The sequence below is a fragment of the Mustela putorius genome, unplaced genomic scaffold, assembly GCF_011764305.1.
Source record: "Mustela putorius furo isolate JIRA1106 unplaced genomic scaffold, ASM1176430v1.1 tig00001433_pilon_pilon_pilon, whole genome shotgun sequence".
Taxonomy (NCBI): domain Eukaryota; kingdom Metazoa; phylum Chordata; class Mammalia; order Carnivora; family Mustelidae; genus Mustela; species Mustela putorius.
Window position 1 is genome coordinate 1258732 of NW_025421741.1, and position 15049 is coordinate 1273780.

At 56.3% G+C, this 15049-nt stretch overlaps 1 protein-coding gene across 3 annotated transcripts in view; it reads left to right on the forward strand.

Annotated features, from left to right (window-relative positions):
* Nucleotides 1–15049, forward strand: part of LOC101687336 (splicing factor SWAP) — a 66995-nt gene that overhangs the window by 42991 nt on the left and 8955 nt on the right. For 2 of the 3 annotated variants that reach the window (XM_004779559.3, XM_004779560.3), the window contains exons 14-15: nt 6772–7037; nt 13292–13417. In XM_004779559.3, coding sequence (XP_004779616.2) covers nt 6772–7037; nt 13292–13417 — 392 coding nt within the window. The remainder of the gene's footprint in view (nt 1–6771; nt 7038–13291; nt 13418–15049) is intronic. The other variant, XM_045087640.1, reaches the window with a different exon arrangement.

A 15049-nucleotide genomic window follows, 5' to 3' on the forward strand; every position in this document is an offset into this window, starting at 1 on the left:
AACGTCTTTAATTGCTTTGAAACAAAAATAATTATGTTGGCAGTTGTCATAAGTGAGATTCAACGTGAAAGTGTAGCCGGAAGCAGCTTCTGGAGATGGGTCAGCCTGCCTTCGTGGGCTGCGATGTGCACACGTCACTCGCCGCTGCTGGCACAGCGGTCCCCTACCGGCCCGGGTACGGCCCTCTGGCGTGCGGCCCCCAGGTCTGTGTGAGCCGCCGTGCGCAGGGCAGCTGGGGATGTCCTCTGAGGGTTTGGCTTGAGACCCCGCAGGACTTTACGGCAGCTCATCTGCTCCGACTTCCACCATAGCACCACGTGCACGTGACACAGACCGTTCACGTGCAAGGGCAAGGCACTGAGGAGAGCACACGCTTCCCTTCCCGTGTGTTCCTGTTTCGTGATTCGCAGGGAAGTACTAGTTCTTACTCACTGCAGTTGTTATTGTGTAAAATTACCATACCTACAACTGGTCATCTTAATCCTTTCCGAGCACGCCATTCAGCGGCACTGAGTACACTTCTGTCGCATGCCGCCGTCCCCACCCTGCACCGTCAGGACCCTGGTACAGTCCCGAAGGAGACTGCCCCGTGCACCGCTGGCTGAGGGCCACGGGCGCCCATGCCTTCCGTCTCCATCAGCCTGGCTGCCCTTGGGGCCTCGTGGAGGTGGGGTATTGGTGCTTCCAGGACCAGCTTGGGTCACCTGTCATGATGTCGGTTTTTAAGCTGAATCATAACCCATTTTATGTGAATGCTGTGTTTTAGTGCTTATGTATTCTCAAGGGAGAACAATCTGTTTCTACATGGAGATTTAAATGTCACAGTCCGGAGGGCCCTGGTGGCTCAGTCGTTAAGCCTCTGCCTTCGGTTCAGGTCATGATCCCAGGGTCCTAGGATGGAGCCCCGCATCAGGCTCCCTGCTCAGTGGGAGTCTGCTGCTCTCTCTGCCAACCCCCTGCTTCTGTTCCTCCCTCACTGTGTTTCTCTTTCTGTCTCTGTTAAATAAATTAATAACGAGGGCGCCTGGGTGGCTCAGTGGGGTAAGCCTCTGCCTTCGGCTCAGGTCATGATCTCAGGGTCCTGGGATCGAGCCCCGCATCGGGCTCTCTGCTCAGCAGGAGCCTGCTTCCTCCTCTCTCTCTCTGCCTGCCTCTTTGCCTACTTGTGCTCTCTCTCTCTGTCAAATAAATAAATAAAATCTGTTTTTTAAAATTAATTAATAAATAACGATTTTTAAAAATTTAAATACATAAATGTCTCAGTCCTAGGACCGCACCCTGTGCATTACTGTGCGTGCCGGGCTTTTCACCCCGCAGAGCTCTTCTTTGTGTCCATCGGGCTTGTGCTTGTGCGTGTTTATCGGGTGAGCGCCTGCTGCCAGCCCATAAGTTGCCCCAGCCTTGGGCGGATGTGCAGCTGGCCCGGTCTTAGCACTGTGACCGTGCTCCCGTGTCCTGCGCACTCACTCCAGTGAGTGGAGCCACAGCATGGGCCCCTGACCTTGGAAATGGCTCCTAAATCTCAGGCACTACTAAGTGAGCCCCTGACACGATTGTGGCGGGTTTTGTCTCTCTCCGGGGGCTGTGAAAATACCCAAGTGGGTACTGGCTGTCCGTGGGCTCTGGCGGCTGTTGGTCTTGACCGGTGAAAAGATGGCATCTGTTCCATTAGTTCATATACGTTAGCTGTCCTGACACGAGTGACTTCCTAGGGGCTCCTGGTGTCCTGGCCCCTGCCGCCCGAGGGCCGCCTCCATAGCCTGTCCACGTGTTCTCCTGGCTGCCAACCTCTCGCTGGGGATGGCTTTTCATCAGTTTCCCTGATGGTTTTCCTCTTTGTCCGCCGTGGCCTGGCTGCCTTGGAATTTCGTTTCAAGAGCGTACAGCTAGACACGGTGCGTGTCGCCAGGTCCCTCACCTTCCCACTCACTGTAGAGGCCTCCTGGAGTACATGCCTGCTCCATCCCCCCGCTGACCTGCGCGTCAGAAGGGGGGGTCTTCTGTGACCGGGTACAATCTCACGTTGTAGAGCAGGATTATCGCCGCGGGCAGGTGAGGCAGTATGTTGTGGAGCAGTCTGTAAGGCACAGAAAAGCACATACGTGAGTCCTTGGAAATTCACGGACGTGGCTCATTGTGGGGTGTGCACTTGGTTCAGAATGCAGAGGAACCAGTGACCCTAAATCTGAGCTCGTTTGCATTGTCACGTGATCATTTGTGCGGTAACAGCCCGTTTCAGGACACCTTCAGATGCTAGCAGTTTGTTCAAGGTAATGGTCCTGCCGAGTTTGTGGGGCCGGCAAGCGATTGCAGGGACGCGAGACTAAAAACCAGCCTCTGTTGGTTGAGCCTCTGTTGTATTCAAGGCGCCAGCGCACCTCGGAAGATGAATGGGGAGCCTGTTTCTTACCCGGTGACGGCACAGTCGCATCTGTCCCCCAGGGTGGTCCTGCAGGGCAGCTGAGCAGATGAGTGTGTGGATGTGCCTGGGCCTCTGGGAGGCGGAGATGGCGTCTAGGCCGGGCTTGAGGAGCCTTGGTCCTGTGAGAGGTGACCCCGTAGGGAGGGCCGTCTGGGGCCAGGGATGCGCAGGGGCGGGAGGTGGGTGCAGCAGCCATCAGCACCGCCCTGGGGTCTGCAGGAGCAGGTGCGGGCAGGGTGACCTGCTCGGCCGCTGTCTGCCAGAATCAGAGGGACGCGGACGAGGGAGAGCGCTTCCACGGGAGGAGTGTGCGCTGGCCGCTGTGTCGGCGGGAGCCTTGTGCGGGCCCGTGAGTGACCGGGTGACCAGCGGCGCCCATGCAGCAGAACACTCAGAGAATAGTGTGGGCGCTCAGCTCCGGCTGTCGGATTGCGTGGGAGGGGCCGTGCGGGACATGTGACTGGCGGGAAGGAAATGGAGATTCAGACGTGGTTTACTTTTTTTTTTTTTTTTTTTTTTTTTTTTTAAGATTTCATTTATCTGGCAGAGAGCGCACGCACGAGCTGGGGGAGCAGCAGGCAGAGCAAGGAGTAGACTCCCCCTGAGCAGGGGGCCTGAAGCGGGGCTCAATGCCAGGACCCCGGGATCATGACCTGAGCCGAAGGCAGGGGCTTCGCCGACAGCTGCCAGGCACCCCCAGACGGGCAGCTGCAGAGGACGTGTTTCAGTCTGCAGCGTCCAAGTCACCGTCGCACCTTGCGACCTGTGCGGGGTTCCCCCACTCTGACAGCTGACGTGGCCTCCCTTCCCAGGGGAGGTCATGTCTCCCAAGTACCTGCTCATCTGCTTCTGGGCAGTTCCTCTCCCCACGGCAGGACATGATAGTTGTTGGGTTCGTGCCAGCGTGTTGGCAAGTTCTTCTTTGTGATCAGAGGACGGGCTAGTGTCATTTCCCAGTGTCCTAAACTGGGGGCACTAAGGTTTCCCAGAGTCCCTCCTTGAATTCTCCCAGTGCCGCTCAGACCTGCCCCTGCGCTCCCCTCCCGGCTTCCGGTTTGTGCTTCGCCCATTGTTGCTGGAATAGTGACCTTCCAGCCCAGGAAGGCAACTCTGCTCATTCGCTGTCTTCCCATCGGCCTGTCCTTGATTGTGGCGGCAGAGGGCTCGGCCAGGCGCCGTCGGAACCCAGAGTGGGGCGTGGGGAGCCGCGGGAGTCTGTCTTCCAGGCTGCTGGTACGTGCCATTCGAGCGGGCGAGGTGGTGGAGATTCTGGTTAAGGCAGAAACAGCATTTGTGTGCAGGGGTGTTTTCAAGGCGTGCACTGTCCTACATGGTAACCGCTAGCCGCCCAGAGTCATTAATTTATCAAGTTAAATTTGATAAAGATTAAATGGGGGTGCCTGGGTGGCCCAGTCACTGAAGCACCTACCTTCAGCTCAGGTCACTATCTGGGCCCCGTGCCGGTCTCCCCGCTCCGGAGGGGCCAGTGCTCCCTCTGCCCTGCCGCCCCCGACTCGCACTCCTCTCCGGCTCTCTTTCTCTCAGTCGCTTTCAAATAAGTGGATAAAACCTTTTTTAAAAATTAAGTCAAATTCTGGGGCGCCTGGATGGCTCAGTGGGTTAAGCCTCTGCCTTTGGCTCAGGTCATGATCCCAGGGGCCTGGAATCGAGTCCCGCATCAGGCTCTGTGCTCAGTGGGGAGCCTGCTTCCTCTCTCTCTCTCTCTCTCTCTGCCTGCCTCTCTGCCTACTTGTGATCTCTCTCTCTCTGTCAAATAAATAAATAAAATCTTAAAAAAAAGTAAAATTAAAAAAAAAAATTAAGTGAAATTTAAAATCCAGGCCCCTAGCCACACCGGCCACACGTGGCCAATAGCTGACTGCCGTGCACGGGCCACGGCTTCCGTTGTTGCGGCCAAGCTCAGAGGATATGGCTGGCCAGCTGTTGAGTCTATCTTCTAGTGGGTTGAAAGTCCAGCTTGTTGCGCAGTCAGTCTCTGATGGCACAGGGTCAGGAACCGACCCCACTGCCCCCACGTGGCTCAACAAAACCGGTAGAGAGCGGCACTCGTGTTCTAAGGTGGGAGCATGGTACAGTCCCCTCGGAGATCAAGGATTCACCTCCAGGCACAGCGTCCCCTGGCCAGCTGCGTTCTCAGCCCTGACTCACCTCATCACCCACTCGGACCTGAATCCTGGACAGCTGGACCGGACTCTTGTGCTTCTCCCTCCGCATGGCACAGTGACCGGGGAGTTGGGATGTTCTGGTCTGTCCCCTGCTCCGGTAGTGTGTGTGTCCTCTGGAATTCATGGATTGAGGGGGCAGGAAGGGCTGTTGCCCACACAGGCAGTTTGCTCATATAGGGGAGCAGATGTCTACTGCACTTGTCCAAACATTTTGCTTACATTTTCTGAAAGAGTTTTATGGCCCAAGTCGTTATTGTACGTCCTCAAGAAACTTCCCTCGGTATCCCTTGAATTTCCCTGGCCTGTCTCGCTGTGTAGCAGGAATCCCTCCAGGGTAGCTGAGAGGCCAGTGATGCACACCTGTCCCTTAGCAAGTGATGGGACACCCCTAAGTGGCCTTCGGGTACCCTGCTCTTGTGTTTGCACAGCCAGAGCCTCTGGCCTGTGCCTGCTGCACCAGAAACACGTCCCCCCGCCCCTGCCATCCTGTCGGTGCGGAACGGGCATGGCCCCAAAACCTCCAGGTGGCATGTCTCTGAGCTTGGTGCTGGCACCTGCTCGTGGGTAGGGGCGGGGTGGGGGGCACAGCCTGCGTGAGACTGTGATCAAGCCTGCCCTTCTCCTGTCCTGGCATGTCGACCGGGCTGTGGGCGGGTCTGGGCGTCTCTGCCTCCCGAGTGTGCAGGGTGGCACCGCTTCAGAAGCGACAGCTCAGGCCCCGGCAGCAGGTGGGGATGAGGCCGAGGGAGGGGTGTGGCTTTAGTTGGAAGCACTGTCCCCTTATCCAGTGGGCCTTGTCCACGTGGACCACAAGGACCCAAGGAGAGGACAGGAGCAGTTGCAGGATTCCGCGGGCCCTGCCCCGCAGACGCTCCCATCCCTCAGGCTCAGCACCCCCCTCGCGCTGTCCCCAGAGCATCCCAGCTGGGTCCTTGGATGCCCCCCATGTTCAAATGCAGAGTGGCGGGGCGTCCCAGTCTGTGTGGTGTTCAGTTAGAGCGCATCAAGGACCTTTCTCGGGGACAGGGGCAGGCAGCACATGAGCTGGGGTTCAGGTTCAGGTTTGAGTCGGTTTGGGGTTTATTCTGGTTTGTGTCTGTGAACTTGGATATTTTACACTATGATGCAGGCCATCAGTGGACGTAGGGTTACCACCTTATTTTTAAAGGCTGAGCACTGTTTCACTGTCCGGCTGCACCACATGGGACCAGTGCCCTGGAGGGTCATTTGCATGGTTTGCAGGTCGTGGTCGTTCCAAAGTGGTGTGGCATGGGACCTTGGGTGTGCAGCGTGCACACTTGGCTCTTCAGAAGGAATTGCTAGAACTGGCATTGCCCTGGATGAAGGTTGCAGCTGACGGGCTCCCTTGTCTTCGTCCACCTGTGGACCTTCCCGCCGTGGGGCCTCGGGGTGCGTCACCTCCGTGTGTTCCGCGTGGGTGCTGGGCTTTATGGTGAACAGTGTGTTGAGTGCAGGATCGCGCTGGATCAGCACGTGCCGACCAGCTTGTGCCCGTGGGGCTGCCTGGATGAGGACTGCCGTGAGAACCGTGTTTTCCCGCTAGTCCTGAGGCATGACTGGTGTATACATGCACCATGCACAGGAGGTCGCGGCGTGATCACCGAGGTGTGTGTGACATGATGGCCACGAGGGTTTACTTAACATCCATCAACTCAGGCACAGGAAGGAAAGAAGGAAGACTTTTTTCTTTTGACAGAGTTCTTACAATCAAAGAGGAACCTCTTAGTTCAGGTCTTCCTTCAAAAATTACTTTCAGATTGGTTTAGAGATTCATAAAAGCCCGATGCTGGAGGTCTGAGAATCTCTCGGTCAGTGGAAGGTCGCGGTGATTTATGAAAGCCCAAGCACGGCTCTCTGCCTGCCTCGGTGTCCTTGCTGCCACGTTCCCTTGATGAGGTCGAGTGCCGCCGGCTGGGCTGGTGAACGAGCAGAGGCTGGGGAAACTGTCGCGTATACTCCTGGCATCTGCCACTTCCCCGGAGACCAGGGCGGTGTTTTAGAGCCATAGAAAAGGACGTGCTCCCTTCTGAGAGGTGTTGGTGCGTTAAATGGTATGAGGCCCCAACGTTGAAATTTTACATGTGCGGTTTTGAAATGTCCTACTTTTCCTCTTAACATCCCAACGTTTGCTTCTGTCCCCAGGAAGCCAGTTCTGTGCCCTGTCCGCTACTGGCCGGAGGCAGACCTCTGCCCACTTCAGACGTTAAGCCCCCGGAAGGGCCCTCCGGCAAAAGTAAGGACCCCCCGAGGGAAGAGGAGAAGGAGAGGAAGAAGAAAAAGCACAAAAAGCGGTCTCGCACGCGGTCGCGCTCCCCCAAGTACCACTCGTCCTCCAAATCCAGGCCCAGGTCCCACTCGAAAGCCAAGCACTGTCTCCCCAGTGCCTATCGGACGGCGCGCCGTTCCAGGTGGGTGTGCGGGGCGCCCGTGGCGCGGCACTGCCGCGGGTGCTGGGTCCTCCTTCCCCAGAGCGACCGGGCCAGCGGGGCGAGCACAGACCTCCTGGTGGCTCACCTGCAGGTCCAGCTTGCAAACCCCAATGACATCTTTCCAGGTTGTCTGGGAGTTTGATTTCTAAAGCTACAGCCAGGTTTTCTAAGAACAGATCTATGTAAGTTTTAGCGGGCTCGTTCAGCATGTAAAACGCACAGGGTGGGGTGTCTCGTTCTGTCCGTGTGGCCTTTCCTGTGCTAATTGCCCGCATGCGCGCTGTGGCGGGCTCGGCGCGGCTCCTGCCCGACGCCCACGCGGGCGGCACCTGTGTCTTCTCTCCGTCCGTTCACCCTTCTGCCCGCCTACAAGAGGCGCCCGTGACCGCTGGGCGAGAGAGCAGGTCACAGAAGGGCCACAGAATTCACTGCCCGGTGAGCAGTTTTGTCTGAAACAACTGCAGCAGCTTCACAGCCCTGCATCACGGCCTGTCGCTCGGCATCGAGCGGAGTCCGCCGGCTTCCTCTCGGGCGCGGCGCGCGGCCTGCGGGGACCGCGTCTGTCCTCTGCAGCGGGCGCGCATCCGCCTCCTTTCCTGGAAAGCGCACGCCCGGCGCGTCCTGTCTCAGACACACCCGCCTCTGGGTGCGCCCCTGTTTCTAGCCCCACCAGACCTCGAAGGCCTGACAAGTGTGGCCGCAGTGAAATCGGATTTTCCCCACGTAAACACGTTTGCTCCTCGGCTCTGTGCAATTCTGGTCGTTCTTCAGAAGTTCCATCTCGACACACACACCCCCCACACACACCACGTGCACACCCAGGCACACACCCACGCACCTTCCTGTTCTTTCATTCGACAAACAACTTTGCTGATAGAATTTCAATTTTTGGAAGCTCCCTGGAATTTGTAGGTAAATACCAAAATGTTTTAAAGGTTTTTTTTTGAGAGAATTTCTTAAATGGTGTTATGTAATGGACATAAGTCCCGTCAGCCCACAGCAGCCCTCTGGGTAGTAGCGCGCCCCTGAGCTCTCGTCTGGGGGACTGGCGCGAGCCGCGAGCTGTGCCCTGATCCCGAGTGTTCCGCGCGTAGAGCGCCAAGTGTAGCCCGTCCCCAGCTGTGGGGGCGGGGGCGGGGGCGGCCGCCAGCGTCTCCCCAGCTTGTTCTCATCACAGCTGCGGCGCTCGTCTGACTCTCAAGAGTTGTGAGTTCTGTTTTATGTGCTTTTTAATTGACCATAATAGAGTAAGGCATTTTATATGTCATTTAATACTTTTTTTAAGGTTTTATTCATTTGAGAGAGAAAGAGCACACGAGAGGGAGCATGAGCAGGGGATGGGCAGAGGCAGAGGGAGAAGCAGGCCCCCCACTGAGCAGGGAGCCCGATGCGGGACTCAATCCCGGGACCCTGGGATCATGACCTGAGCCGAAGGTAGACACCTAACTGACTGAGCCACCCAGGGGCCCCTATTTTAATACTTTTTAAATAATTGTTTTTGGTTTTTATTTTTTGAGAGAGGGAAGGGAGGAGCAGGAGGAGAGGGAAAGAGAGTCCCAAGCAGGCTCCACACCCAGTGCAGAGCCCAACACGGGCTCCGTCTCGCAGCCCCCACACCGTGTGACCTGAGCTGACTGAGCCACCCAGGCGCCCTGAATCATTGTTTTAGAAAAGATTCAGAGTTACATACTTTGATCTGAATATATTTTCTATTTTTCTGAATGTTCAATGCTGACAAGTGCAAGAAGCAAAATCCTAATTCTTAGTGTGCAACCTTGAGTTATAAGAAAAGAGTTAAAAATTTTCTGCTTTTGAGTTCTGCGTTGGCAGAGTGCCAGCTTCACCTTAATTTGACCCTCAGTTAAAATTACCTGTCACCAGAGCTGATTTTTTCATGACTCAAGCTGTTCTAGTTGTGGTGGCCGAGTGTCTCCATGCTCCTTCCGGCTGACTGTGGGTACGTGGGCTCACTTCGTCCACTGGGGCAGCCGGACCCTCCGGCCTCTGGTTGGCAGTTCATGGGGTATCAGGGCAAAGTGCACTTCGTCATAAAATCAAAATCATATCGTGACACAAAGCCCTCCAAGTGTTTGGTAATCTGTGATGTTTTGCCTTGAAAAATCAACGATGCTTTTTGAATCCAGACCCCGCCAAGCTCGGGGCTGCAGGAGAGACCAGCTGTCCGTCGGCCCCGGGGCCGCTCAGAGGAGATGAGACTCATGCCAGTCTCGGGGGGAGTCCTGCCCGGGCGCACGGCTGACAGCCTCACGTCTGCTTCATTTGGGAATGTGGCATGTGTCCCCGGGCAGTCACCCCTGCTCCCAGTCCAGGCTCTGCCGGCTCAGATGACCCCAGTGGGTTTACACTGCAGCAGATTTAAACCAGGAGACACTGGTGTTCCCAGTAATTGAATCTGGATGTGTGAAAAATACTTCAGATTTTAACCAAATCCTGAAGTTGCTAAAGACAATGTCATCGTTAACTGTCTTTTCAGATAGCGCTACCCTTTGCAGTAAGGGACCTGTCAGACTGTTCCTGGGCCTGACGCACGACTTGATTATTTTATTTTTTATAAACTCTTATTTTTTTTTTTTAATGTATCTGACAGAGAGACCTCACCAGTAGACAGAGAGGCAGGCAGAGGGGGAGGGGAAGCAGGCTCCCTGCTGAGCAGAGAGCCCAATGTGGGGCTCGATCCCAGGACCCCAAGATCACAACCTGAGCCGAAGGCAGAGGCTCAACCCACTGAGCCACCCAGGTGCCCAGCAACTTGATTATTTCAGAAAGACTCCTGCTACCAGTGCTTTGTAAGGCGTAGAAGGTTAGGGTTAGAGGCCCTTTCCCAGCCCCCGTGATCTCCGTGTGAAGATAGGTGGCGTTCGCATGCCTCCGGTCCGAGTACGCAGCTCGTTGAAGCTGTAGGTGGCCCTGGGTCTCCAGAGGCAGCCGAGCCATAGAGTAATCTTGAGCTTTAGACATCAGTATGTTGCTTCTTGGAAAGTAGAGCGATTACCGCGCATAGTGCTTAGTGTGTTTTAAATCAGCATTAATTGAAATGTATGATTTTTTTTCCTCCTCTTTTTTTTGTGAGGATTTATTTATTAGAGAGAAAGCACTCGCAGCTGTGGAGGGGCAGAGGGGAGGGAGCGAAACAGCAAGCTGCACGCCCGGCCAGAGCCCAACACGGGGCTCAGTCCCACGACCCTGAGACTAGGACCGGAGAGAAAATCAAGAGTCAGAGGCTCCACCGACCGAGGCACCCACGTGCCCCTCTCTGCTTTCTGCTTCTGTCTCACCGGGTTCTCTGCCGCAAATGGAACAAAGTAGTACTCAGGTCATTAGTGTATCGCCTAAAAATTGAGCTTTGTTAGTTAGGTGTTGTTAAAATCTTGTAAGACTCTAAAGCTTGAAATGAAGCTTACTTGAAGAACGCTAGAGAAGATCCCCTTCGGCCTTTGTTCCGTCGGCTCGTCAGTCAGTATTTAAGGGGCGGCCGAATGGGGGCAGGTTCCGGGTAGAACTCTGTGCCCCCAGTATTGGGGGCAGCATCCACACAGTCCCCAGCTCCCTCCACACTTACGCTTGGGGACGAGCTAGGGATTAGAATGACGTTTTCTTTTCTTTTCTTTTTAAGATCTTTTTTTATTTATTTGACACAGAGATCGTAATTAGGCAGAGGCAAGCAGGGAAAGAGTGGGAGGCAGGCTTCCTGCTGAGCAGAGAGCCCTATGCGGGGCTCGATCCCAGGACACTGGGATCATGACCTGAGCCGAAGGCAGAGGCTTAACCATCTGAGCCACCCAGGTGCCCCTAGAAACACGTTTTCTAAGTCAGAGTTAATATTTGGAAACAGCTTACGCCAGCAAAATTGGGGTAATGGTGGTCGTTCATACAAGCTCCTCAGCTGCACAGGGTTCGCAGGAGGTGGCGCTCAGTGCTTAGCATGCGGGTGAGGGCCAGGGGTTCCCCGTTCTGTGGAGCCGACCCTAACCCAGCAGATGCCTGGGGGCTCTCTGCATCCGCAGCGATGCAGGGACAGCTGGTCCCTCGGGAGCTGCCTGGGCGGAGGGTGGAGTGTGGTCAGCTGTGGGAGCTCTGCTGCCCCATGGCCCGCCAGGAGCTGCTCCGGAGCGGTGGAGGCACCGGGGCGGGGGTGCTTTCAGTGGTTAAACGCAGAAGGAAAGAAGCTTTTTGCAAACAGCACTGTCATTCAGGTGAAGAGCCACGTTCCGCCACTATCTGAAAGACTGCTATTTATGAGCCGCAAGAAAAAGTGTCTGAGCCCCGTCGTGCGGGTTATTTACTTAGAAAACAGAGCTCCTGTTTCTGGCGTTGTTGTGATACCAGTATTAACGGCCTCATTAACAGAATTAAAACATCAGTGCTTCTTTCATTAACATAAAACCTAAGGGGGACTCAGGGGGCTCAGTGGGTTAAAGCCTCTGCCTTCTGCTCAGGTCGTGGTCCCGGAGTCCTGGGATCGAGCCCCGCATCGGGCTTTGCTCGGTGGGGAGCCTGCTCCCTCCTCCCCTCTGCCTGCCTCTCTGCCCACTTGTGATCGCTGTCAAATAAATAAATAAAATCTAAAAATAAAGAAATAAAACCTAAGTATCATCTGACGAAGCTTACTGCCCTTGGTACTGAGCAGGCTACTTTCCCAGATAACTCCACATCTACTGGGGACAGCCACCTCCCCTCAGAGACCTGGAATGGTCACTGCAGAGTGGTATTGTATGAGAGTTAGGAGTCCACAGGCACTAAAAACGAATGCACGTTTCCTGATTATCAAGTGTATCGTTCTCTGTGTGAGCATTCCACGGGTATAGAGGTCTGGTTACGCAGAGCTTTCTCTGGGGCTCTGGTCCCACCCCAGCTGGCACCCTGAATTCTCAGTGCAAAGTGTGTGCCTTCATGTTGCGGGCCCTGAAGCCCAGAGTGTGGCAGGGCCACTCGCCTAGTGGGAGCACCAAGCACAGCAGCTGTCAGCAGCTCCTCTCCCTAACTCCCGGAGCTCTTTGGAGGGGAAACCCGGTAAAATGTCGAGGTGTCTGATGGACCTCACCCTCGTAGTTTGTAAATATTGGGAAAGACCGTCAACACCATTTTGTAAGCCAGAACACGGTGGTGCTGGTGATGGTTTACCTGGGGTTGTTCACGGCGGATCTTTCAGGAGTGATGCAGGGTTCTCTCTGGGACGCAGGAGCCGGGACCGTGATGATAAGTTGATGTTTGGAACAACAGTGTGTGTTATGGGGGGGGGGGTGTAATTAAAATGATTTGGTGTGGAATCCTTTATGGCAAAATCAAACTGCTCTTTATATTATTTTTGAATGGGTTGTCATAGAAACAGAATGAAAAGAAATTGGTTTTTTGTCCAGATTTCTGCTTACTCTTTGTCTTCTTAAAACAGTAATTTCACTGAATGAACAAAAAAGGAGAATCCTAAACGTGTCATTACAGAACCCTCCTCGGAGGGCCTTGACCCCCGGTGTATGAGGGTCTGGAGTCCGTGCTCCAGGCACTGGTTGCCTTGAGTGGGCGAGGTCACTGCCCAGATAGAGCGAATGTCTCTCCAGGAACCTGAGAAGGAAGAATGAGATATTTTAAAGGACGGTTTTAATCCAAGGCATCTCCCAAACGTAAATTATCTTGAGAGGCGTGTGCTGGGAGTTGAACTGCTGTGGCCGGCTCAGCATTCACGCCGCGAGGCCATGCAGTGGGTGTGAACAAGAGGGGGTTCCAAGTAGCGGCTCTGGTTCGTTTGCTTCTTCCTGCTGCCAGTGTTCAGAACCAATAGAAACAGCTCGCCTGAATATCAGCGCTTTTCCTTGTGTCATTTGGATCGAGGGGTCTGTGAGCTGCAAATGGTTGAGGGCAGGAAATCGCAGAGGCAGAAGGAGCACGCGAAACCGCAGGCCTGAGTTGGCCATCAGTCACCCGGTCAGCCCTGGAATCCGGCAGCATTGGTGCTGCGGGCCGTTCGGCCCAGCCTCGCGCGTGCCGTGCCCTGGTTATGTTGGGCGGCAGTGTGCTGAGTGTTGTGGGCAGAGCTTGGACTCTGTTCTGTGTCAGTGGAGTGAGGCCGGGGAGGGGGCTGCTACTGTGCCCCCGAGAAGCACAGAGGCAGCACCTGTCAGGCATCTGCAGACCCAGATGAGGCCCATCACGGCCTCAGCATGGATGTGATCGCCTGCCGCTCACACGGACTAAAACTCCTCTGTTCCTCTGCCCAGGTCACGATCCCGATCCCCTCGGAGAAGAGCACACTCTCCCGAGAGACGGAGGGAAGAAAGGAGTGTCCCCACTGCCTACCGGATGAGTAACAGTCCAGGCGTCAGCAGGAAGCGGACCCGGTCCAGGTAGGCGACTGAGTCCATAGACCAGTCTGTGCTGCCAGGAATGCAAACGTGTGTCCAGAGGGCTGGCACAAGCCAGGGAGACCTCCCTCGCAGACACTCAGCCCCTAGCAGCTCTTCTGTTCCTCCTGGAGCTGGCTGCAGAGGGAGCGTTGTGTCCCTGGGGTCGGGGTGGCATCGGGCAGTGCCCAGCACCAACCCCCAGGGTTTAGGTACCCTGCCGGACCCGCACACACGGATAAAAGGAGAGAAGTTTGAGTCCCAAGTGAGTCCCTGCCACTCCCGGGCTAGCAGGTGCTGTGGGCAGGACCACAGGGTCCTCCCGGGCTGAGAGCAGAGAGGGCTCCACCCTCCGCCCTCTTGACAGCTGTCACGGTTGCGGGATGCTAGAGAGACCAGCTGCCGCGTCCGCTACGGTAGGCCTCTCAGCTGGGACACCTGGCCCCCGGCCTCTGACTCTGGTCCGCCAGCGTCCCCAGCCCCTCCAGTGAGAGAGCACCACCACATGTCACAGCACGGAAAGTCCCGGCTCCCCGCCTCTGTGACGGGACACGTCTGGGCCATGTGGGCCCGTCTGGGGCCTGCTGGCGCACCTGCTGAGCATGGTGATGGACGGGGCCGCCGCCGGGTGTCTCCGTCTCGGCCGCGGGGCACCGCAGGGGCATCGTCTCGCATGGGGTCTGCCACCCCCGTTGTTCCTTGCTGCCTGAAGGGAGGAGCTCCCGTTTCTCGTGCCGTTGCATGGCAGCCCGCCCGGGCCCCGGCTCAGGAAGCTGGCGAGGAGCATCGCTCTCCCTGTGGCAGACCGGCCCAGAGGAGGCGGGGGCAGGGCGCTGTGCGCCTCTTTCCTCCCCAGTTTCGTGACTGCTTCCGCGTGTGAGTTGGGACACTTGGGGTTCCCGAGCCTCCCAGACGACACCCCTGAATGACAGGTGTCAGGGGCCCTGCCCTCCCCAAGTCCTGCCTGTCTGTGGAGGACACAGGTCGAGCAGCCTCGGGGCCCCTTTGCAGCGGGGCTCATCGTGGCTGCAGCTCTGGAAAGACGTTCTCACGGGGAAGCAGGCCTGCAGTGTGCTCGCTGGCGAAGGGTGATCTTTCTCTGGGAGCGGCGAAGTCTGCGCAGGGGCGCAGGCGGCAGAGCCAGCAGGTGGGCTCGCCCCGCAGGCCGAGTGCGCTCCACCCAGGCCCTGCTCCCGCGTGAGGCGCCCGCCCTGGCCGGACCGCGCGACGGGCTCCAGGTCCACTCCCCGCTGTACCCCTTCCCTCGTCACTGTTGAACATTCGAAATTCATTGTCACCTCCGCTGTCTGTAAAGGGCATGATCTAAAATTAATTCCTGCAACAAAAGTTCTCTCCCCACAGAAGTATTCTGGCTTTGGCCTCAAATTAACCTTTGCGTTGAAGGAGCCGTCTCAAGAGAAGGCAGCGGTTCTGTCAGGAATCGTGGGAACTTGTGTGATCGCTGGAGCTTTAATGAGTCGTGCGAAGCAAGTGAAGGCTCCACCGACCGCAGAGCCGCGCTCCCTGCCCGATCGATCGGGTGGGATGCCCCCGAGCGCCTAACACTGGGCGGTGGGAGGCTGTGCCGGGTCCAGTAGGGCCAGGATAGGGCACGTGCGCAGCCGCGGGTCCAGG